The sequence below is a fragment of the Python bivittatus genome, unplaced genomic scaffold (assembly GCF_059951505.1).
Source record: "Python bivittatus isolate LINGU-HERP-01145 unplaced genomic scaffold, Pbiv_v1 ctg000350_np1212, whole genome shotgun sequence".
Classification (NCBI taxonomy): Eukaryota; Metazoa; Chordata; class Lepidosauria; order Squamata; family Pythonidae; genus Python; species Python bivittatus.
This window is the reverse complement of record NW_028277074.1, coordinates 30,735,082-30,760,337: the sequence shown is the minus strand read 5'-3', so window position 1 is coordinate 30,760,337 and position 25,256 is coordinate 30,735,082. Positions and strand designations below refer to the sequence as shown.

The window sequence follows — 25,256 nt, the reverse complement described above, 5'->3', positions numbered from 1 at the left end:
TTACTTTGGTTGTTTAATTCATGTCCATTTACTGATGTAGATAGAACAAGTCATGTAAACTATATGAGCTAAATAAATATGCAGTCTTCAGGTTATGTTTAAAGAGAGAGATTTGTGTTATCATAAGATGGATTTCATAGTACAGATTTTATAACTAAAAAAAGAAGTTTTAGCAGAAAAAATATGCCATTCAGAATATATCAGTGCCTGATCTTTTTATTTTTTTTTAAATATATTTTTCACAGAAAGTGGAAAAGAATTATGCTTTTGAGATACCAGATGTTCCTGCAAAATCTGACTATTTAGAAGTTAGGTACTCGGTAAGTAAATTGTAGTATAAAATGATACATGAAACCATGGTTGAGGAAACATGGAATGCGTATGTACATGTGTATGCACATGTAATTTTTAAAAAATTCAGTAATTTTATTGTTGAAATATTCTATATATTAAAATCTAACAGGTTAAATTTTAAAGATATAAAAAAGATGCAATATATTGTTCAGTTCATATGCTTGCTTGCTAGCTAATTATTATAAATTCAAAAGTGCTACAGCAAGTAACAGAATTTGTCAGAAGATTAATCTGAGGAACCAGGAGGTTATTTGGGATGTCTTATGATGGTAAGATAATACCATCACTTGCCTAGAAGCATGCACCTCCATCTATGTTTCCAGAAAGCACCCTTTTCTTCTACCTTGGCAAACATCGCTATTGTGAACTGGTGATTAAGGAGATTCATGTCCAGTAAGAAAAGTAATTGCTTATGTATCATAGAAATATATTTATGCACTTGTATTCTATATAATTACAAAAATTACAAAGTTACACAAATACTATTGCAGGTTAATACCAGTGGAGGTTGTTAAAATCTGGTTATGGGATACTCATGTATATGAGGAAATCTATCACTTGGGTCCATACATTGCATTAAACTACAGTTTCTTCAGTGATGTGCCATAGTTGATTGGATTCAACGATATACTAAGCTATAAGTAAACCATTGATTGTCACTACACTGACAATCCTCCAAACAGAGTTCATCAACCTGTTTTATGTCTTAATGCAATACATGAATAATATTTACAGCACAACATGCATTGATTGCAAGTTAGAGAAGCTAGATAAGCTGCCTATTATTGCTCCTGGGAAGATTTACTTTTCAATGCTTTACATTTCTCATGAGCATTTCAGGAGGGGGTTTTGGTTTAAAGGGGGCTTTCTTAAGGTTTTCTCTGCATAGTGAGTTTTATTATTAGCCTCTTTTGTACAGACTGAATATTTTAAAAATTGCCAATTATAAAAATTGGCAAAGTTCTGTTACAATTTAATAGTAAAATAGTTTAACATTTCAATTCTCAGGCTGAATTTTGTCGATTACCACAAGATCTGAAAGGAGAAACATTTTCTCACGTATTTGGAACAAACACTTCAAGTCTAGAGCTACTCTTGGTTAGCAGGAAGATTAAAGGACCAAGTTGGCTGGAAGTAAAAAATCCACGTATGAACTTTTTATATATTATATATCTCTATACAAATGGAGAATAGCATTCAGGACAAAGTTTAGTGAGCTACATGTAAAAGGGAACTCTGCTGAACCTATAATTGCTCTGTACCTTTTTTGGATCAACGTAAACTATCCACCTAGCAGCAGTCAGACATTTTGTGTGGCTCACATTTTTAACCATATTATTTTATAATACAATATTATTTTATGAATATAAATTTATTTTATTTATGGACTTGCTTATTACCAGTAAGACTGCACTCTTCATATCAAAGGCAATTACAAAGAGGACAGATTATTTAGACCAGATTGGCGATGACTGTAGGGGTGACAGTTTGATATGAACTTGTATCATTGTTTTATTTATATTTACTAATTCTTATCTGTATGTTTACAATGGCTTTTTATTTTATTTCCTTTATACTTGATATGGTCAATAAACTAAATCAATAAAGTTGATTGATTGATTGATGCATATTATTTTATAATACAATATTATTTTATGAATATAAATTTATTTTATTTATGGACAGCTGTTATTCCATCATATAATTTAGATGGATATAATGTATTAATATAAATATATGGCCCATATTTGAAAAGCTCAGAGCCCAGTTCTGCTAAAATATTATTGAACTGCAAGCTAGATTTATTTAGCAAAATGATTTAAATATTAGTGTGCTTTTGTTTATGTTCTAAAGAAGATTTCTGTGTTACTTCAGAGTTCCCAAGTCAGTCTGTCAGTTGGTGTAAAGTGGAATTAATGGCATTGAAACCTGACTTGATCAATGTGGTGAAGGATCTTCCTCCACCACCTCTTGTGATCATGTCCCTTGCCATGAAGACAATTCAGAACACAAAGACTCATCAGAATGAGGTAAGCTATAAACACTGTGGGTTGAGAAAAACAACATGTCATAAATAGATCTTCTGTAGCTGTGCAAGTTAATTTTTATATCCTTTGGGCTTCAACCACATTTTTGCTGTAATCCTCAGGGAATTTTATCATTGGATTGCCTTGGTATTTTTGGAGCACAAGACCCTGAAACCTTTGTTCTTAGCTATCTTTTTATTATCAATATTTTTATTATATATGTAGCTTCTGAAGGTTTTAAAATATCTATTTGAAGAAAATATATACTGTACAGCCTAGTTACAGAGCAACATATTTCAGTTAATGCAGCAAATGCCCACATCTTAAATACTTTTGTATATCAAGAAAATAGAGAGAAAACCAGAAAACTAATAAGTAAAAAAGGAAAGGAGTATAAGAATGAAGTTTAAAGCATTGTTTTCTAAAAAGAATACAGATTTTGTTACTCATTGATATTAACTTCTGCAGATTTCTAATTGTTTGCATAGAGAAAAACCTTACCCCTTATGCTTGAATTGTCATTTATTCAATATCATTAACAAGAAACTTTTTTAAAAGTTTGTTTTCCCTTGCACCGAGGGCTCAAGATAATATTAACTTTTTAATAAAGTTATTATTTTCCTCCTCTTCAAAATAAATGTGTAATTGAAATGAGTTGGGAAGAAAGTATGTTCTCATTTTAATTGTTTCTTTTTGAAGTAAGTGGCTTTGTAATTGTCCAAAATGTGAAAAATAAGAAAGTGATGAGCTAATTTTTAATTAGTATTAGTTGCATATAGAAGTTGTATTTAGCATACAAAGAAAAGATAAATGTTTCTTGGCAGGTTGTTCCAAATAAAAACAATTTGTAGTCACCTCTGAATAATGATGCATGGTTAGATTTATTGAATAGATTACTAAATCTATGCTTAATTTAACAAGGAGTTAACAGCTGAATGGGAATATGATTTCATTAATGTTCTCGTTCATTTCTCATTCTTTTTCTGTTTTTCTTTGAGTAGATTATGGCTGCTACAGCTTTAGTACATCACAAATTTTTTCTGGACAAAGCACCACCTGAGCCTCCCTTTCAGACCCACTTTTGTGGTATGTATAATTAGAACCTTACTGTGTTAATTCCCTGTTAATTATTCCTCTGCTTTTCAAATAAATGTCTTGAATAGGCTTTTGAATATCATTTGACAGCCGTTACTCACCTGTTGGCTTGGGCTTATTTTGTGCAGCCATGCTACCCAGTCAAGAAAATTCTAGTTTAATGTGGAGTATTTTCATAAGCGTAAGAACTGTATGAAAACTGCCAAAATAAATAGTGACTTAGTGAGTTTTAATACCAATGTTTATATTGTTCAAGATAGCCTCTACTGAATGAAAAGCCTCTCCACATTTGAATATCTTGTGGCCTTCTCTCAAAATAGAAACAGCATCAGGGATGAGAAGCAACTATAGTGAATGTGGGCGACAATACCAGATCTTTACAAATTAAATTTGTCAAAGATGGTATCTATATTGATATTTTAATAAGAGTTGAATGTAAACAAATAAAGTTAATTATTGAATTTTGAGAAGAGTTTAGGATGACACATGTTGGAAGAGGTCAGTGCGCATTTGGGCTTCAAGAAAAGGACAGCAACACTGTTTTAAATAGCTAGCAATTATTTGGCACAAAGTGGATTTTTTATATATCCACTTTGGATGGATGGATGGATGGATAGATAAATATTTTATATATATATATATATATATATATATATATATATATATATATATATATATGCTAAAAACACTCTTATGGGAAATATGGTTGAAGCAATAAGTTAATGAAACAGAGACAAAAATTGGCATGGATATCCATAATCTCTCTGAAATATCATTTTTCTTCCTTTTTGTGACACCAGTCTCTTTTCCTCTTTCCCAGGCATCAGGGTACAGGGTAGGGCTTTCTTACTAGATAACTGAGCAAGACTTTTTCAGAGAGCATTTGAAATTAGGACAGGAAATAAGGGCATGATGCCTAATCCTACTTTATCAGGTGAAAATGGTATATGAAGGAGGAACAAAGCTGGTAATCTGGGATGTATTATGATGTAAGGATGTGAATGTAGGCTGTAGATAACATAAACAGTTTTAAAGTTAATGAAATGGAATTTGCACTATGTTTGTGAATGCATGAGTTTCATCCAGTTCAAGAAAGCGGCCAAGAAAGGTTCATCTCCTATGCTCATATTTTGTAATTAAAAAGCAAGGAGTGATTTTGAAGGCTATGGTAATTGAGACAGAAAATTACCAGAGTTGTAGCTGAGGGCTTGTAGAGAAGTAAATACTGGTAAACAAATATTGATTGAATTATAATTGAATGGGGTAAGGAATGTCAATAGGCATAGAAAACTGTTGGAGAAACAGCATTGGAGTAAATATTATTCTTGAAATGTTTATGAGATATCCAATTAGAGCTATCAGATAACAGAATCTGAATCTGGAAAATCAGTGAGATTGGCATAGAAGTATATAGTTTGGAGTCATCAGTGTATGGATGTAATGAACACTGGTTCAATAATATTGGTTGAATGTGTGCTTGTGCATGTTTCTCTTCACATACATGCAGAGAATAAGGGACAAAAGGACATAAGTGATCAGCAAGGAATAAAGGAGGGACTTCATACAGCTTTTCTCAAAGCATTGCAGAATATGAGCTAAAATTTGTTTCTAAAGTATGGAATTTTGGTTGACATTTTTTTAATATATGTTGCAGTTATTTCCAAACCAAATGATTGCATTTTTCCATATGATTTCAAAGAAATTGTTAAGAAAAAGGTAAGCTGGTTTTTTTTACACATTGCTTTGCATTCTGTAACCTTCACCTTTGAAAAAAATAAGGTCTTATGGTGACAAAGGAAAGGTATTTTCCACTAGATGGTGATGAAAATGTTGATTCTGGTTTTTTTTCTTCCAAATAAATATTTTATTACTATCACTGCTGGAGACTGACTGTCTGTCCCACTTCAAGAACCAGATCCAAGGCCTTGGAAATAATTCAGTTTGCCTTGGGGTATTCCAATGATTGTTTAGTCTGAGAAAGTGAACCTGGAACATAATTTGGAAAAATTTATCTTTATCTCCCTGTAGTGTTAAAAAATCCCAATTCCTTTTTGATTGACTGATGATGTGCCTCAGGTTGGTGTCAGCTCTTAGCAATCACATAGATAGATTTTCTCCATGACAATCTGTCCCAAACCTGGCCCTTCAAGTCTTTCTATAGTGCACCCTTCACTACTGTAATTGAGTTGTCCTCTCCTCATTCCTGCCACCTTTGTCAGCATTATAGATTTCTCAAGAGAGCAGGGGAGAGTATACAGGCTTATCTCAATCCTTTGCTGACCTGGATGTGGTGGTGTACAGAGGCCAAATCCCAAAACAGTTATCCTTGTTCCAATATTTCTGGTCCTGACTGTAGATCTTGAAGATGTGTACAGAGTATACAGAATACTACTTGTTTACTCTACCCTTGCCTTTCTTGCCTGATTAAATCAGCTAATCTGGGACTGGCCCCATGGTTAAGAGAAGTCAGTCCCATCACTGAAATAGTGCCATCTTGTGGGGCCCTGGAGATGTGCTTTCTCCATTGCAGGTCTTGCCCTGTGGAACAGCTCCCGCTGAATATCCAGATGGCCCCAACCCTGTTGGTCTTCCAGAAGGCTGTAAAAACCTGGTTTTTCACACAGGCCAGGTCGTTCACAGAGACTGATATTGGTGAAATTGTGATTGAGAGTTAGGTGTGAGGTGCCTTAGCTTTTGCATTTCTTGCTTTATTAAGTTTGTTGTATTTGTATTTATGCTGTTTTTAATGCTTTTGTATTGTGAACACAACGGAAGTGAGTTATTTGCTTAAGATGGGTGGCATATACATTTCCTAAATAAATGAAGTGTTTAATGCTTCCTTGAGCACAAGGCATATTTCTGTGTGTCCTGCTCTCCCTTGAACTGGAAGATCTTTCTAATTATAGGCTAATCTCAATATCACATTTATGGGCAAGGTTTTAGAGCAGATGAAGGCTTCACAGCTGTAAATACACCCAAAGATTACCTGGATCCTTTTCAGTTGGGGTTTTGTCCATGTTATGAGAGTAGTTGGTTGCTTGGTGAATAATGTATGCCAGATTCTAGATGGGAAAGCGCAGCCTTGCTAGTTCTGCTGGATCTCTGAGTGGATTTTGCTATCATCAGCTATGCTATACTTCTAGCCTATCTGGTAGGGCATTGTCTTGTGATAGTTCCAGTCCTTCTTTTAGAGGGTACACTGACAGTGATGCTAGGGAACTACTGTACAGTGCCTAGGTAATAGAGCTGTGTTGCACCTCAGAGTTCCTATCTTATCTTTTATGCTGTTTAATTTCTATATAAAACTTCTGGTGGAGATAATCTAGAGCTTTGGAATTGGGTGCAGTTTATATACCAATGATAATTAGATGTTCTGCTCCATACCATCTAACTGCAAGGAAGCAATCAGTACCATTGCACTTTGTTTGATCTTGACAGTAGGCTGGATTGGAGAAGACAAGCTGAAACTAAATTCAGAGAAGGTGCAGGTACTTTTGATAAGGAAAAGCTGGACTTTGAGATTCAGGTGAAATTAGCTCTGGATGTGGTTGTGCTCCCCCAGAAAGAGCAGGTTTACAGTTTGGGACTGCACCTTGATTTCCTGTTGTCACTGGATTTATATGTGTCAGCTGGGGTGTAGAACATATTTGTACAATTACAGTGAGTGGGGCAATAGCAACTCTTCTTGAGCTGGCCAGACTTAGTGGCATATATACCTTGGTTACATCCCATCTTACTTCCTGCAGTGTGCTGTATATGGTGTTACCATTAAAAAGAGGCTAGAATTTGCATCTGGTACAAAATGCAGCAGAGGGGCTATTGACAGATAAAAAGTACAAGAATTGAATAATTCCTATACTGAAAGATCTGCACCAGCTGCCAGTTGCTTACTGGGCACAATTCAAGTTATTTGTACAGTACTAACCTTCAAAGCATGTAACAGCTTATGTCCTCCAATCTGTGGGACTGCCTATCCTGTTGCTGTTACTATTTTATTTATTTATTTAATATCCCACTTTTCATTTGGGCACTTAGGAGTGGTATACATAGTACTTGCTCCTTCTGTTTCTTCCCACAACAACCCTGTGAGGTAGGTTGGGTTGATCAAGAAGGTCTGGGTAAAAATCACCCAGTGAGCTTCCATACCTAAATTGGATGCTTTTAGAATTGCCGGATGCTTGTTCCCCACTCTCCCAGTATTTAGCAAGTTGGTAAAAATGCATCTCTGCCATTTTTTTGTTCATTTTAATTGTCAATTTATTTTATTTGGATGTTTGACTTTTATCTATATTTTGGTTAAGTTGTTGTTTGGCCTACATTTTGAATTATAATTGTTGTAAGCAGCCTTGATTATCAAATAACTAAAAACGAAGGTATGCATCCAATAAATAAATAAATAAATGGGTAGTTAGGTGTTTACATATTAAGTCTTCCATTCTGTTGTAATCTGGTAGGGATTTCTGGATTTAGTTATCTGTGTTTTAATGATACTAATTTCAGAGGATAAGTATGGGATTACAGTAACAAGGTTTTTTAAAATAATTATTTTAATGACTGGGTTACTAATAATTTTTGTCAACTTTGTTTAGAAAGGTAAAATAGAAATTGCCACAACAGAAAGAACACTATTGGGTTTTCTTCTGGCAAAGATTCATAAAATTGATCCAGATGTTATTGTGGTAAGTAACTAACTGTGTCTGTAATTATCTTTTCCCCAATTTTTATTGGTTGAATTGCGGAGGTAAGAGAAAACATTCTCTCTGGTGAATTAAAGGAAAATGGCCCTTAGAGAAGGAACAGTCACCAGCGCTGCCTTCCCATGTTCCCTCACTAGAAATATGGAGGTTTAGACTAATTAGACTCCATCCCTATTACCCTGCTAATCACAGGCAGAGTGATGGTGAATGACTGTATAGATGAGGTGGCTACTTTTTAAATGATCCAGTTTTTATCCTGTATCACTCAACCAGCAAACAGACAAGAGGCCCCACAGTGGGTAAGCTATTCCCTGCTACATTATCCAGGAAGGGTGAGTGATAGAGACAAGAGGAGGAGCTGCTGCTCTCTCTTCCTTGCAGGTTCTCTGCTCCCTACTATAAGCAGCACAATTCAAGAGGGAGGTGGCGTTGTGGGGTGAATAAGCATTTCAAGCTTTGGGGTTGGGATAACCCAGTTGCTATTTTCCAGCTTTTATGAAATGGGCTAGGAAAAAAAGGTTTGTTTGTGCCTATTCACTATTTGATCACCTTTTTTAGCGGGTTGTTTTGCCCTGATCTCAACTACTACATTTTTATTCTTGATGTTGGGGGAGTAGCAAAAGAAAGACTGAGTTAAAAAAATGGGCTGGATCCAACCAGAGGCTCTAGAGGCAAACGTTCCAGAAAAACGTTTGCCCAATGCATCTCTATAGGAGCAAAGCATATAAGGCCTGCTCTGTGCTTTCCAGTGCACGTATATGTACAATAGATAAAACAAGAGGAGATAGCAGAAGTACATGTGTGTGCGCACACACACAGACATATAACATATTAGTCCAATACACAGAGAAAAATACAGATTCCTTTTATGGCCTCTCCTGGAAGAGGGGTTGGAAATGATTGTAGAACTCATGCTTTGTACGCTTTCTCTATATTGTTATTCCTTCCAACCCAACATAATGTTGGAAAGAAATTTTGTGAAGAGGGTTAGGATTCTTCCTCCATCTGCAGAATAATTCTCAAAAAATATAGCAGAACAGGACAAATTTGATATGTGGGGGGAAGCTGGCCAAAGAAAGTTTGAGTTTGAAAATGGGCCAGAGCCAGGAGCTGCATGCATCCCTGTGGAAGAAACAGTTAAGTAGTAGTTTGTAATGTTGTCAAGGCCTCCATTCTAAGAGTGCCAGCATCTTCTTTCCCCTTGACTCAGAATGGAACTATTGAAAGAATTCCAAAAATCAGTGCATCCTCTCCTTGTTTTGTTAGTGAAACTCCACCATTACTTTTACTGCTGAATATAAAGTGCCTTTGGGAGAGAAGAATTGATTTAAGAGAGAATGATATAACTATGTTTTGTTCAAATTAGATTTTATATTTCATAATTCATGTAAACACTAGTTCTGTTCTTTTTGAGGCAAATAGTATAGATTCTTATCATCTGTATGGTTTTGCATTGAATATGTAGAGCAAATTATTCTGGGCAGTCATTCATTCATTCTTTTTCAGGGTCACAATATTTATGGTTTTGATCTGGAGATTCTGCTCCAGAGAATTAACTTCTGCAAAGTTCCTCATTGGTCCAAGATAGGTCGACTGAGGAGATCAAACATGCCAAAACTTGGGGTAAAATGCCACTTAAATCTAAATTGCTTCACATCATTACAAATGAGTTGTTTTAGCTGCTGTATTTTGAATTCCTTGTTAATTTATTTTGTCATGTACCATGAATTACACATGAATGTTGCTGAGAGACTTATTTCAGGAATGAAACAAAGACCAAATTATTGTCTCAAGTAGATAGTGACACTGACAGATTAATGACTAATAGAGGTGTCTTTGTGTATAATAAGTTGTAACAGAAATATATGTTGGCTTTGCTGACAAATCATTCCTTAGAAAATAATTCCCTTTTTTTCCTGCTTCTTGGTGGTGTGCTTAGGGCTATAGGTAGTCTTCGGTTTACAACAGCAATTGGGACTGGAATTGTCATTGCTAAAGCACAATGTCATGTGACTGCACCGCTTAGCAACAGCAGTTCCTGCAGTCCCAATTGCCGTTGTTAAGCGAGGACCTCATGTGACTTCTGACTTCTGACTTCCTACTTCCTGCCGACCTCCCCATTGATTTTGCTTGTGGGAAACCAGCAGGACATATCAGAAATCATGATCATGTGACTGGCTCTCTGCGATGTTGTAATTGCGAACTGGCACTAAGCGCCCAGATCACAATCGCATGACTGCAAGGAAGCTGCGATAGTCAGAACTCCAATGACCAGTTGTAACTACCACTCGTTCAGCACTATCATAAGTTTGAATGGTTGCTGAACAAGTGGTTGTTAAAAGAGGATCGCCTGTATATCCAGTGTAATGCAGGCAGATTTACTACTCATACAACCTTGCTTTCTTTCTCCTTGGACATTCTGTATACCTTCCAGATGTGTACCAGAAGTTCCCTGAATCTTTTGAAGTAGGATTGGGGAGCGTGATAGAGGGAAGAAAATCTGACCTGCCGCTGGTGCCTGTTCCATTTAAAAACATTGGATATAATTTATAGTTTGCTATATCCAGAATAATTACTTAATGATTTCTGTGAACAGATTTTGCTGATATATTACACTGCAGTAGAATAATGATGTACAGTATAGTATAATAATGATAAATATGGAACCTATCCATCTTTATTTGTATAATTTTTATGTAATTGCTTTACTGTACTTGGCTTTTGATTTGCACAGTAAAACAATATTCTTGATAACAATATCAGTGCTGCAAGGATTTGATCTATGTGATATAGTGCAAAATACACACACACACACATCCCAAGTAAATACGTATATAGTTTTTGTAGCATAATAATTGTCGTACTGTTTGCTTTTTCTGTATCTTTTAGAAAATTAGCGTATCAGAGGGCAAATATATACATCATTTTGTTGACTGATGTAGTAGTTCTTGGTCTGGAGAAATTGAAACTATATATATGGCTGTGCCTCAGCTTAAAAGTAATAGCAGCAGTAACAATAATTTTTCCTAATGCTCAGTAAGAAAAATTGTATGATTTGATTTGTAATGCACTTATCACCTACAAAGGGTGATTACCTTATTTGAGCTTTGAATGATTCATTACTTATTGTCATGCTTGAATTCTTCTTGGAACAAAGAAAATGTTTGTTAAATAAGATTAATATAATAGTAAATATACTTTATTTCATGTAAAATAAAGTGTAACTGGTGGGGATTTGATAGAAAAAAACCCTTCCTCTTGGATTACTGAAGCAAACTCATAAATTATAGTTGTTTGTGAACTATACATTTTCTCTTCAATGCTTGTGACAAATGACAATTCAAATAATTTATTGAGCTACAGAGTAATTTATAATTTATGTAAACTGTAGCAAAGTGGCTCAGAACAAACATCACCTGGAACAGGCTCTTAATATATACTTATTTCCTTCTTTGTCAAGGGTCGTAGTGGATTCGCTGAGAAGAATGCAACTTGTGGTCGAATGGTTTGTGATGTAGAAATTTCAGCAAAAGAGTTGATTCGTTGTAAAAGTTATCATTTGTCTGAACTTGTCAGTCAGATTTTAAAAACAGAAAGAGTAATGATTCCAGCTGAAGAGATCCGAAATATGTACAGGTATGAGTCTGGATAGTCATAATAAAATCACCCAGTTGTAAACAGTGGATAAAACAACCATTAGCTCAGAAGATAAGGCCACAAGCATTAGCAGACATGAGGAACCTTCAGAGTGATGTTCTGACCTCTGTAGCAGTTTCCCTTTGATATATTTTGATTTGATTTGATTTAATATTTGTATTATTTATGTTTTTATTGATTTTAAATTGTTTTGTTGTGAACTGCCCACAGTCCCTCCTTGTGGGGCGCTGGGCGGTGATATAAATTTGATAAATAAATAAATAAATGTGAATGTCTTAGAGATTCAGGGAAAAGAGAAAAACTGACTGGAGGTAGAAACTTTTCGATTGCCCATTAATGTCATTGGAGGCAGCTTTAAAACCTTATCAGTCTGTCGGAGGGCAGTCCCGAGAGGATGTGGTTACTCGTGTAGAAAGGCAAATTACTCAGAATTGGGATATCATCCTGAAAAATAAACTTTCCACACACTTCCATAAAACTTTCCAATAGCTTCCATTGGTGTCAAAGGAGCCTCTTTTAAATCCTTGTTCCTTGGCAGGAGGAATATTGTTACTAGCGCTAACATAAGTGTTATATAGAAGTAAGGATAAGATCCCTTATGGACTTTTTGCTGAAAAAAGAGAAAAATGAACTGATGATTTATGGATTTGATGATCAGAGCAGGTAGATTATGGAAAGTAAGAAACTTTGATGTAACCTTAGAGAGGGTAAAATATAAATGTACTTATAGCTGCTGTTAAGAAGATGGGAAGCCACTTCTTTATATTCTTTCTTTTTTTTCTTTTTACTTCTTTTCTATCTCTTTTTCTTTATTTCTTTTTCACTTTTCTATTACTTTTCTGTTTCTTTTATCTTTAACTTAAGATTTGTATTGTTTTTGTTCTGTGGAAAAACTTCTTTAATAAAAATTATATATAAAAAAGTAAGGAGATGTTTGTGTCTTGATTATGTTCAAGTTTATGTTGGGGAGAGTGTAGTACTTTTGTGCAGATGACTAGGCAGACAGTTTCTGAATAATGTGTTCCTTGTTTAGAGGTTAAATTAAGAGCCATGAATTAATCTATTCCTTCAGGTGGTTGAAAGTGATATTAATTTTTTTAGCTGGACTTTTGTTAGATTTTAAATAATAGTCTGGGTTTATGTACAGTATATTCACAAAAAATCTAGGAACTTGAATAAATTGCTTTTTTCTCTCTCCCCTTTATTCTAGTGATTCTCATCATTTACTTTACATGCTAGAAAACACCTGGATTGATTCTAAGTACATTTTACAAATTATGTGTGAACTGAATGTTCTTCCACTAGCCTTACAAATTACAAATATTGCTGGCAATGTTATGGTAAGCCTTTTGTTTTTCAATTATTATTCAGTCATCTCAATTATTATAGTTCAGTTGGATGTACAGTCTCATGAAAAGTAGTTAATTTTTAGTAGGATAAATATGAATGAACTAGAATAGTTTAGGCATTACAGTGCCTTCCTGACACTAGGGGACATTTTTAATGTAGATTTGTTGATTGAGCCAGATCAAGTTAATATATTGATACTCTCTTTGTTTTACTGAATAGGATAGAAGCAAAATGGCAAGTTGGATATTTGGAATATAGATAAAACAATACCATTTTTGACATTTAACCTCTGTTTATCCAATATTGTTCTTTTTTGTTTTTGTTCTTTTTTCAGTCCAGGACACTGATGGGTGGACGAGCTGAGCGCAATGAATACTTGCTTCTTCATGCATTTTATGAAAAAGATTATATTGTGCCTGATAAACAACTGTTTAAAAAGCAGAAGCATGTAAGTATTTTTTCTCAGATGGTTTTCTTTTGCTGAAAGCTAATCAGAGTTACTGTTCTTGATAATTAGTTCAATCATTTAATAAATATTAGTTCAGGCTCAGTCTTTGAACTTTAATACTCACTTGTTTGAGCTCATCATATGTTGGCTACCACTAGAGATTTCTGTCATCTTCCCTGACCCATTTAGTCAATGCCTTTGGTGTGGGATAGTAGGAAGCCAGGGCTTCTAGAATGTTTTAAATGGTCTGAATATGTTAATGTGGAAGAACATGATTAATCCAATTAATCCATTCCATTTCATCATATAGACCTCTTTTAGCCAAATAATTCTCTTTTTAAATATTTCCTTGAATGTACTTAGCTTGAAGTACAGCTTACATTTTGTCTTGTTTTTATGTCTCATAAGTTGGAAGAAGATGAAGATTTTGAAAGTGATCAGAATAAATCAAAGTTAGGACGAAAAAAGGCAGCATATTCTGGAGGTTTAGTTTTGGAGCCAAAAGTTGGTAAGTTTAAGGATTAGATCAAATAATAAAGGGTCATCCCTACTGTTATATTACACTAAATTTCCCGTTTTACTTAATACTTTATATTAGGATGTTTAAAGTGGTTGCTTATACAGTACCTTTCAAATGTATTGGTGTTTGTGCACACACATGTGCACATGTACAGAATATCATAAATAAAACAATTCCCTTAAAAATCAGATTTTTCATCCTTACATTTTACATTCAGTGCCATTCTGAACAGTCTGAAAGCTGTATCTTTGAAATGAAGAAAGGACAATCTTTCAAATAGTAGAATACAGACCATATTAATTGGTACTTCTATTTGTACGCATGTGGAGGGTGGAACCTCTGAAAACTAATTGATTTCTCTAACTGATGCTTAAAGATGAGTGCGTAGCTAAAAGTCCTTCCCATATTGTTGCTGATTAGCGGATGCTTATGTTTTTTCTACTGTCCCCGTTTTGTAGTAATTACTGTGGTGCAGTATCCCAGAATAACAGGGAAATACCTCTTCAAGGAGAAACAGGTTACCTGGATTGAATCATGCCATTTCTGACACAGTTGCATAATTGATAGTGAAGTGTAATTTTTTGAAACAACAATTCACTGCATAACTAAATATTGACTGGATCATGCTTTCATTTGTCATATGCTAGCTTCCCTTTTTTTTTTTTCACTTTAAAGACTCTTAACAAAATAATTGGAGCAGGATGCAGCAAGAGATTTTATCATTGGACATTTCTGTACACGTTATAATTGAAATTTGTCTCTTGTTTCAGGTTTTTATGACAAGTTCATTTTGCTTCTTGACTTCAATAGCTTATACCCCTCAATTATCCAAGAGTTTAACATCTGTTTTACAACAGTTCACAGAATGTCTTCCAGTGTGCACAAAAGGACAGAGGTATATGCTTAATATGACAATATATTTTAATTGTTGAAGGTAAAATAGATGACATGTTCAAGAATACATTGGTCTCCATTAACTTTACTATTGTGTATGGTAATAATTATTATTAGTTTTCTTTTACTCCTTTTTAACATTCATCTTTATAGTCTATATTTTGTGTTTGTGTATATGTATGTGCATATGTGTGTGTACATTATATATACATATTATGTATATATTACACATTATTACACATATACATATTACACATTATTACACATATACATATTACACATATTACACATATACATACATTATATATAATGTTGTTTCCATACTTTCAATGTTTTATGTCTTTATGATATCCCTGTATTTTCACTTGTATTTCTTTAATTTTCTTTTAATTTCCCTCACATTTGTTACACCTTCCAGATCTACTTGATCCTTTTCCCTGTTTCCATTTTTCTTATTTTCTACCCACTTTCCTTTAGTTCCTTTTTCAGTTCTTCTTCAGTAACATTAAGTTTTCTCTGACAACTTTGTTTTTCAACATTTTTTCCACAAATTCCCCAGGTTCTTTAGAATCAATTGCTTTTATTTCATTCTTTAAATCTTTCATATATTTTTTCTTCTCACTCCTCTTTTTGTGTCATCTTCTCCTTTTTTTGAAGGCATGGTAAAGTGATAATTTCCCCTGTGGGTAATCCTATACTCGTTATGATTTTTTCAGTTTTAAAATTAGCTGTTTATGTATTTTCTGTGAATAAATATCTTAATGACTTTGTCAATCACAAAGGGTTAATCTTAATGCATATCACCAATTCAGCTGTAAAAAATAATCTGAAAATTCATACATTAAGAACTTATTTATAGAAAAATATTAAGCAACAGAATTTATTTAGGTAGGTTTATTTTATTAACACTGGATTGAGTCTGCACACAATAGTGCTGTGCTAAAATGTTCTGAACTACAAATTTTACAAGCTTGAAATAGCTGTTCTGAGTGTTTCAGCCCTGATACTGTAGAATCAAATTGTGCTCTGCCAGGTTCTTCCAGCTCAGGAATTACTTAGTTTAGACCAAGTGACCCAAACCTGATCTGGAAGTTAGAACACCTAGCCCTTAAGAAAGACACAGACTCATGATACAAAATCAGAAGGCTGCATAGAACAGAATTGTCAGGTTGATTTAGCTGGCTTTATGTTTTGGCAAAATAACAGTTGAGTCTGCTGCAGGAAGACTGATGACTCTTAGCTGTGTGCTGGGAGGAGACTCAGCAGGGAATATTTAAGCAGGGAATAAGCTTTCCTTATACTTGGCAAGTTGCTGGAAACAAATCTTCTAATCCAGTTGTTGGTTGCTTTACTGTTACCTACATTGTTCCTGTTAGATTCTTGATCCTCAGGAAGTTTATAATACTGCAATGAAGCTTTCAAACTTTATAGATTCCTGGATAGTACCCGTGGTAATTAGTTACAGAGTGCTAGGGCTTTCCTTAAGTTTGAGTCAGCAATCTGCTAGCAGGGGAAAAGCAGAAGTGGAGTTACAAGTGTCTGTAATGGCCCAGGGTTTTAGCACCACAGCATTACATGAGCATGTCTTAATGTCAAGTTGAGAGTCCAGGTGCAGGCCATGGAGTAAAGGTGACAGGAACACAAATCCAGAGTTGTTTCCAATGGAGGCCAAGGGCCTGGAGGTTGCTCTTATATAGCCCCAGGTGCAGATATAACTTGATTAGGGGTGTTCCTGCCCTCTCCTCTCAAACATACATTTCTCTGCCTTTGTAGCTGCCAGTGTGTTCTTGGGCTAGGAGCCACACCAGAATCTGGCCATTATCTCCAATTCAGGTGTCTGATTACCTGATGGTTCTTCAGGCTGAAAGTCTATCTGGTCTTCCTCTTCATCCTCTGACTCAAAATAGACCATAACATCTAGCTTGGTATTTGGGCTTAGCTTGCTTTTGAGATGCTCCTGACTCTTGCTGCCATGTACATTTGCATGGGGTAGTGAAAGCAAACTTGACTCTTTCCTTTCTCCTTGCTGCTGGTTTTCTTCAAGTTTCTACTGATCAGCTTCCTATGTGTAACTAGAGAGTTTTATAGCATATCTCAGCTGGGTAGTTTATAACTGCTTAATTAGCTTTTTAATGGCCAGGTTATAGCAGGATGGGAAAGGCCTCAGCAGTGATGCTGAGCTAGCAACTAGTCCCCTTGTTTCTACCATGGCCCAGCAGACTTTGACCTAGACCAGCAGCCATTTTCACCCAGCCTTTGAAAACACTGGAATATGAAGGTAGAGCATCAGAAGACAGAACGGAATAGAATTGCTTGGCTGTGTTGAGGAGGAACACCCAGGACTAGTCTACTATAGGAAGGGAGACCTGATTAGGACTGGCTATGCTCAGCCAATCAGAAACTGCTAGTTTTGGGGAACAAACTGATTTGATAACGTTGCTGGAGCAGTACTTAGAATTTCTAGTTATCTCAGTCAAAAATTTGTGGCCTCAAATAGATGGGAAAAAAAGGAGTAGCTAGGCATGTGAAAAACTGATTATGGACTCTAGAGAAACAAATTCAAGTTTCATGAGATTATGCTTTCAGATTGAATCTGAAAAAATAACAATTACCTCAATTTATGCTTCAAACGATAAAAAAATAAAGTTTAGTGAAAGCGTTTTTTTTTTCAAATACATCTTGAGATTGCAGAGAGTTATCTTAATTCTTGGAGATATGAATGCCCCCCTCCTCCATATATAGATAGCATAATTTCATCTAAAAGAGAGTCTGGCAAACTTCCTCAAAATGTAGTAGCTTATATGTCATTGTTATTTCTCTTAGGTGTGTGGAGATATAGATGTCCCACAGGGAGAGAACTGAAACTTTCTTAAAGGATAGACTTGTGTTGGATTTCTAACTGACTGTTAACCAAACTTATAGATGAGGAAGTGGCAATCTTATTTATACAGATCATAATCTAATAATTGTAAGACTAAATAGAGGAAGTCCCAAACGCAATAGAGACTTAATGAACTACTATTATTACTAGAGGAATTAAATTTAAGTGTTATCAGAAACTAAAGAGCTTCTGCCAAATCAATTTAATTCCTGATGTTTTCTTATCTACAGTATGGGATGCTAGTAAAGTATTTATGAGAGTTTTGGTGCCAAAGAGAGAAATAGAAATTAATGCAGAATCAGAAGGACATATTACTGAATGATTTGAATCAACTGAAATCAAGCATAAACTTAATCCAGTGTTGGATTCAGAACAAAATATAAAGCCAACACAGAATCAAGTAGATTTATTGGAAGTAAAAAAGATCTACAGGAGGCTAAATTGTCAGATATATTTTGAAAAAGGCATTAAGTCAGATAAATTGCTGGCTTACTGGTTTTATAAGGAAGAGGAAAAAGAACAATTACTTCTCTTTGAGATGGAATCTAACCTGTTTACAACACAAGAGATGATGCAGCAATTTGTGAGTTATTATTCCAGATTATATAGTAAACAAACAATTGATCTGAAAAGATTGAAGAATACTTGAAAAATATTACAGGTCAACCAAAAGAATTTCTTAACCTGCAACTGCAGATGAGACAAAAGAGTCAATTAAAAAACTGAAATATAATAAAGCTCCAGGATCTAATGGTATTTCTGCAATATATTATAGGACATTTCAAGAAATTTAGGTTAAACCTTTAAATCAGGTAAGAAATGAAATTCAGGAACATGAAGAATATTCCCTTGTCATGGAAAGAAGCTTTTATCTCTTTGATTTAGAGAGAAGGAAAAGATTTAAATCTCCCAGAGTCAAAAGAGCTATTTCTTTAGTGGTAAGGTCTTTACTCCCAAGGAGAATAAATGACTTTTTAATCAAAATGATACATCCTCACCAGACCGGATTTGTTCCAAAGAGATGGATGAGAGACAATATTAGATACGTTCTGAATGTTGTTGACAAGATTAAAAAACAAAACAAAACAAAAAAGTGGCCATGATTTTTTTTGATGCAGAAAAAGCTTTTGACAATTTGGAATGGTCTTTCATGCTTGCAGTTTTGAAAAAGATGAATTGCAGCTCCAATTTTTTTATTTTACTTGGATACAGAGTATTTATAAAGAACGAAAAGCCACGGTTAATGGCTTTTTATCACAACAGTGCACTGTATTGAAGGGGACAACACAAGATTGCCCTCCTTTCCCCCTCTTTATTTTTATTGGTATTAGAACCACTAGCAATGAAAATATGTCAGGAAAATCTGAATTAGCAACTCAAGAACATAAACTGAATTATACATTGATAATGTACTTACAGTTACCTAACTGAAAGACTGTGGATGAGACAAAGTGCAAATTTATGCAAATTTTGTTACTACATGTAAAGACATTATCCATTTTATTTCTCTACTGCCTAGTCCTTTTGCTTTATTTCCCATTTTGTTTGATAAAGAGTCCTTGATAGGTCGCATGCTATTTTATTACCTTAAATTGGTATAATAAAATATTTATTTAGTAAGGATTGTGTGATTTATTAATAGTTAGATCTAGTCTAACCTGGTTGGTAAAAATACCCCTTTTTCTGAGTTTTAATGATATATGTGTGAAATTTCTTGATTCAGTTTCAGCAGATGGTCTTCCTGGATGGAGATGAAACGGTTACATATCTGAAGTTCTCTGGTCAATTTCATTTCATTCTGCTCAATTCTATATTGCTCAATATAAGGAAGTTAATTTTGTTATGTGTAATTATCGTTCATGGTTTCAATCTGATTTACAGATGTTGGGTATGTAAGATGTAATGATTGGAGTGGCATGTCAGATTAGTTTAAACAAAAGGAATATTGGTCTAAATCAGTTGATAATGTCATGTTGCTCTATTTATTGACAAATTTCTTTTGCATTCCTAGTTACAGGATGGTGATAACTCTTATAGGAAGATGTCTGGAGGCTACAGCTTCTTTACTTTGTCTACTTCATTGTAGTCTTTTGACAAAGGGCCCATAGGAAGCTGTTTGCATAGAATTCTAGTGCTTGAGTGAAAGTAGTTGTGGGATTTAAGGTATTTTGGTAATACTTATATCTAAAACTTATTATTTCACAGGATGGTGAACAAGAAGAAATTCCTGAATTACCTGATTCATCTCTAGAAATGGGAATCTTGCCTAAAGAGATCAGGAAGCTTGTTGAAAGAAGGCGTCAAGTAAAGCAGTTGATGAAACAACCAGATTTACATTCTGACCTTTACTTACAGGTATAAACCTCACTAATTTCGTTGTACAACTTATTTGAATGCTTAGTTTGAATGAAGAATGGGAATATTTGCTTTAATAGAATATTAAATATTATTTCTTGCTGATAAATATGTATTTCCTGCACCAAATCTTATTCATGTTAATGAACACATTGGTAATTTAAAAGATTATTAATTTCATTGGACCAAGTCCCATATATTCCTTACAGAGTCTAATATTTCTGTGGCAGTTTGTAAAAACTGAATTTTAATTGTTGTTTGAATCTTTTAAATATTTACAATAGCTATTGTTGCTGTAAATATGTCATTTTTGTTCCAGATAAAAATTGATATAAAATATTGCTAAAAATCCCACTGAGCTTATGGAGGAAAGATGAATGTTTAAAATTAATATTATGTTAAAATCAATGTATATACATTTAGAGGTATTATTTTGCTAATACTTTAAGATTTTTTTAAAGCAGATTACAAGGTGCTAAAAATATTAATACAATTTTCTTTATTTACATTTTGTTCACTATTTGAGGACTGGTGATTGGTGTGTTAACTTTACTGTTGTTTTACATTTTGTTTTCAATTTATTTAGGAATACAAGTGACCAAGTTAAAAATTCATTATGGGCACAGTTGGAAAATTACTTTGAGCTGTAGTAAGGCAGGGGCATGGCTTTCATTTTAGCCATAGCTCTATTTCCTTTATTGTGCTGAAGACTGCAAGGCATGTTTGCAAAATGCAGGGACAGAAATATGATTTTGACTCTTAGTTACATAATAAACTTACTCCTTTGGAACAAAATATTTAAAATAGCCTGTATTAACAAATCAAGAGCTACAACATTAGTTCAACAAGGAGTCTGTATCCATTTATGTTAAAAAAGGACTAGCCATGAATAAAGTTAAGGAAGGCTGTTAGAAGTGTGAAATGGGTGAAGGGATTCTTACTCAGAAGATAAGGGCTAATCCTATTATTACTCTGTTTTGGTTTGATATCCAAGTTTTTTGCAGGATATCAAACCTATTTAAAAAAATAATATATGTTTGAATTATGTACAAAAGCCCTTGGAATTTATATGAATAATTATTTAATCCAATCAGACTGCCTCTGAGTAGCTTAAATTCCCCAATACCCAATGGGCTAAAAACAGGAAGATGACATCTGCAAAAAAAAGACTAAACAACATCTCACCAGTATGGTGCTACTTTCTCAGGGGAACCTTTTGCCCCAAAGGCTGTCCAGGAGAGCCAGATTTTAATGGCCTTCTGGAACACTAGTAGGGATAGGCCAGCCTTATTTCTGGGTGCAAGCTGTTCAAGAGTTGGGGGTCCCCATGAGAAGACCTAATCCTGAGTGTTGTTGTTGTGATTACAGATATGTATTCACTTTCTGTTTATGAGCAGATTGATGAGTATTATTTTATGTGGAAAAAAGTTTAGAGATTTCTTTAAAAACTAGATACAATGTTATTATTTATTTTTCTTTATGTCTCTTTTTTCTTCTTTTTCTTTTCTTTGTACTTTTTTTCTATATTAGAGCAAAAAGAAGGTAGGGTGGGTTTTTTTTTTCCCCAATTAACTATTTGGTTCAGCTGTGCTCTACATGATTGAATATATATGAAAAAGAATAGCAAAAAGTCTTAAAAATAGTATTTTACATATGGACTGGGATAAATTTGCCTCCTATTGCTAAAGCAAATGAGGCTTTTTGTTCTTGATGAAAGCCCTCCTATTCGTAAACTCTTCTAAACTTTTTGTTACTTTGATCAAAAAGGAAATAATGAAAGAGAAAAAAAATAAGAACACATACTTGTTTTATAAGTAGAACTTCAAAATAAACAATGGGGGATATGCTCTGCAGATTCAGTGTCTTAATAAAGAATATTCTTTTGGAATTCACTTAGAACAATAGCATGTATTTGGTATAACTCCAATAATATACTGAAAATTCTTTTCTTAGGGCATGCTGACATCCAATAAGTAATTTTAATAATTGTTACTTGCTCATACAGATCCAAAGAATTGAACTTAAATTTCTTATTACAAACAAATAACTTAGGCTTAAGTAGGCTTAAATGGATTAAGATAAGCTTGAAGGAATCTAGAGGACTTTCAAAAGAGCTTTCAGAATTTAAAATAACCATTATTTGAAAGAAGCATTCTCTGACACTACATTTTAATCTGATGCAATCAATTACATTGAATTCTCATTTTAAATAGGAATATATCAGTTTTAGTCTCCAACCCAGCATCTTCCAGATGACTTAACATTGCAACTCCTATTTTTCTTGCCAGCATTACCATGCTATGGAATTCCATACTTACAGACCCAACAAATCTGGAGAACACCAGGCTGGGACAGGTTGTTGTACATGATGCTTTGTTAATATCAGTAAGCTTTTCAGCACTGAATTTTACACACATTCCTATTCTAAAGTATAATCATGGTTCCTTTTGGTGCTGTATAGAATCAGAAAAATATCCCAGGATCAATAACAACAATATTAAAAGAAGCAAGAGAAAGATATCAATTATAATATCAATAAAATCGGTTGTTGAGAATTTAGATTTATATTTTGGTTGCTTTTCAAATTCTCCATTTTGTACCAATTCAGATCTCTCTGTGAGTACACAGCTGTAGAAAAAAAAAAACCCCTCACTCTTAATGAAAGAAGTTCTGATCAGATTCAGGATAAGATTTGCAAGGGAGCACAGAGGTGTAAAGAAGTTTAAGAAACAGGATTTCCCCAGAATGTCCAGTGATGACATAATGGCATATAAAGTTGACTGACAAAGGAAAACAACAAACAAACAGTAGCTGGCAAGAGGGGGAATAAACCAGATTGGCTGGAGAAGTATGAAGAAAGAGCCCTTGTTTCTCATTCTGAATGGTTCGTTGCCTGGTTTACAGTGTGCAACTATTTGAAATGTCCACAGGGATGAGTGTCAGAATTGTCTATAGACATGACTGGGAGAAACCTAATGTATTAACAGTGCTGGAGCAAATCTACTCCTGCTCTCCAAAACACCATCAAAATTGGGCCAGGGAGGATTATGCATGCTCACTGGCAGTGAAATGATCACTGGCAGTGAAATGCTCACTATATTGTAGTGTGAGATACAGAGAAAAACAAAAAAACAAGGAAGAGTTGATAGAGGGCTATCTACATAACAATATATTTACTATATTAGATTGATCCTAATCTAATATAGTAAATATATGGTACAGAAATTTGCTCTTAAGAAACTACCCTGCTTAGGCCAGGGGTGTTAAAAATACCTGAAAAATAGGCAGTAATAGTTACCTATTGTGGTTTAAAGGTTATACTGTATTTTTAAATTGCTGCTGACTTTTTTGAATGCCAAATGTATAAAATCAGGATGGAAAAGACATCTCAAGTTATTAAAATAGGATACTATCTTCTGGAAGCTCTTCCTTACTAGGTTGCTAATTACTTCAGTTAAAACAAAATAATTTTTAAAACTGATAATTGTTTGTATTTCTTTTCAGTATGATATCAGGCAGAAGGCTCTGAAGCTTACAGCTAATAGCATGTATGGATGCCTGGGATTTTCCTATAGCAGATTTTATGCTAAGCCCCTTGCTGCTTTGGTGACTTTCAAAGGCAGAGAGGTAAGTCAGTAATGATCAGTATTGTGTTTGTTTTGTGGGTGGTGATGGAGGGGATGATAAATTTATTTATTTCTCTCTCTTTTTTCCTTCAATTGTTATGGCTGCCCATTTACCAAGCACATCTGGGCAACTAGTAAGGGTTAACAAATCATGATAAAATAAAAATAAATTAAACACACAGCAGCAGGGACAAATAACATGAGCTCAAATAAACATCCTGGTTTAGTACCTGTGGGAAGAATGGGGTCTTCAGGGTCTCCCTAAAGGCTTGTAGGGTTGTAGGACTGTGGACAAGAAAGCTGATGGCAGACTTCCAAATATTAAGTAATATTGATTTGAAAATGTTTTCTTTTATTCAATTCAATCAAAATTCAATTAATATGAATTAATTTTAAAATTCTTGAAATTAAGAAATAGGCAGTATTGTTGTAAAAGTATTTCTTTTTGAGAGAATTTGACAGTTTTAAAGATATAAATTGCTACTTGCTTGGTATGAGGACTAGCAAAAAAAAAAGTTGCTGTTTAGTTCAAGAATGAGCTTGTTCAGTGAAACTGATTGATGGGAAATTCAGAATGACAAAAGGAAGTATTTCACTGGCATACTGTATAGTTAACAAATGGTATTTGCTGTTACCTGATGTAGCAAGCCATTAGCCTAGATATTTTAGGACTACAGCAAAGATTGTGGTTAAGAAGAACAGCCTTAAAAATAATCTGTAGCCATGGCATCTTCTAGACTGACATCCGATCCTAGAGTACAATAAATGGCTGTTATTTGATTAACTAGCTATTAATCCTCCCAGAAAACAACTTGGAGTTCTGAAGTGACCACGAAGTAGATTTGCTATTCCCTATGGACTCATGGTTTTTTTGGGGGGGTGTGGTTTGGTTTTGTTTGTTTTGTTTTTAGAAGGGTGGACAGGGAGAAGGTTTAGCCTTCTTCATCCAAATATGACAGCTCTGTCCTCAATCAACTTGTCTTTTATTCAATAAAAACAAAGCAGGAAGCGTCAAAGATGATTGGGATGCTGGGGAGGAGAGGAACATAAGCCATTATTGGGTCAAACTTTGCACAAAAGAATTAATAGACACAAATTTGACATCAGGACTCAACATAAGGACAAAGTAGTATCAGAACATTTCAGTCTCCCAGGACATTCTATGGCAGATCTCAAAGAGACTACTTTGGAAAAAATGGGACTTTAACTATCCAGTGGTCTCTTCCACTGGAACATATGACGTGATGTATTTTTATAGGGGGAGTAGATAATTTCCTTTCTGAATAAAAAAAATGCTAAGTCATACTGTCTTGCTCAAGATTGAGTGCTTTGGTTCTCTAAAAACCAACTGG

At 34.4% G+C, this 25,256-nt stretch overlaps 1 protein-coding gene across 2 annotated transcripts in view; it reads left to right on the top strand.

Moving 5' to 3' along the window:
- The window catches only part of POLA1 (DNA polymerase alpha 1, catalytic subunit), a 226,880-nt gene that overhangs the window by 19,673 nt on the left and 181,951 nt on the right, over nt 1-25,256 (top strand). For both annotated transcript variants that reach the window (XM_007421223.4, XM_088144812.1), the window contains exons 13-26: nt 246-320; nt 1,363-1,501; nt 2,230-2,384; nt 3,383-3,467; nt 5,131-5,192; nt 8,066-8,155; nt 9,680-9,796; nt 11,634-11,809; nt 13,041-13,170; nt 13,515-13,628; nt 14,037-14,136; nt 14,919-15,043; nt 20,129-20,278; nt 23,783-23,905. In XM_007421223.4, the coding sequence (XP_007421285.2) occupies nt 246-320; nt 1,363-1,501; nt 2,230-2,384; nt 3,383-3,467; nt 5,131-5,192; nt 8,066-8,155; nt 9,680-9,796; nt 11,634-11,809; nt 13,041-13,170; nt 13,515-13,628; nt 14,037-14,136; nt 14,919-15,043; nt 20,129-20,278; nt 23,783-23,905 (1,641 nt within the window). The remainder of the gene's footprint in view (nt 1-245; nt 321-1,362; nt 1,502-2,229; nt 2,385-3,382; nt 3,468-5,130; nt 5,193-8,065; nt 8,156-9,679; nt 9,797-11,633; nt 11,810-13,040; nt 13,171-13,514; nt 13,629-14,036; nt 14,137-14,918; nt 15,044-20,128; nt 20,279-23,782; nt 23,906-25,256) is intronic.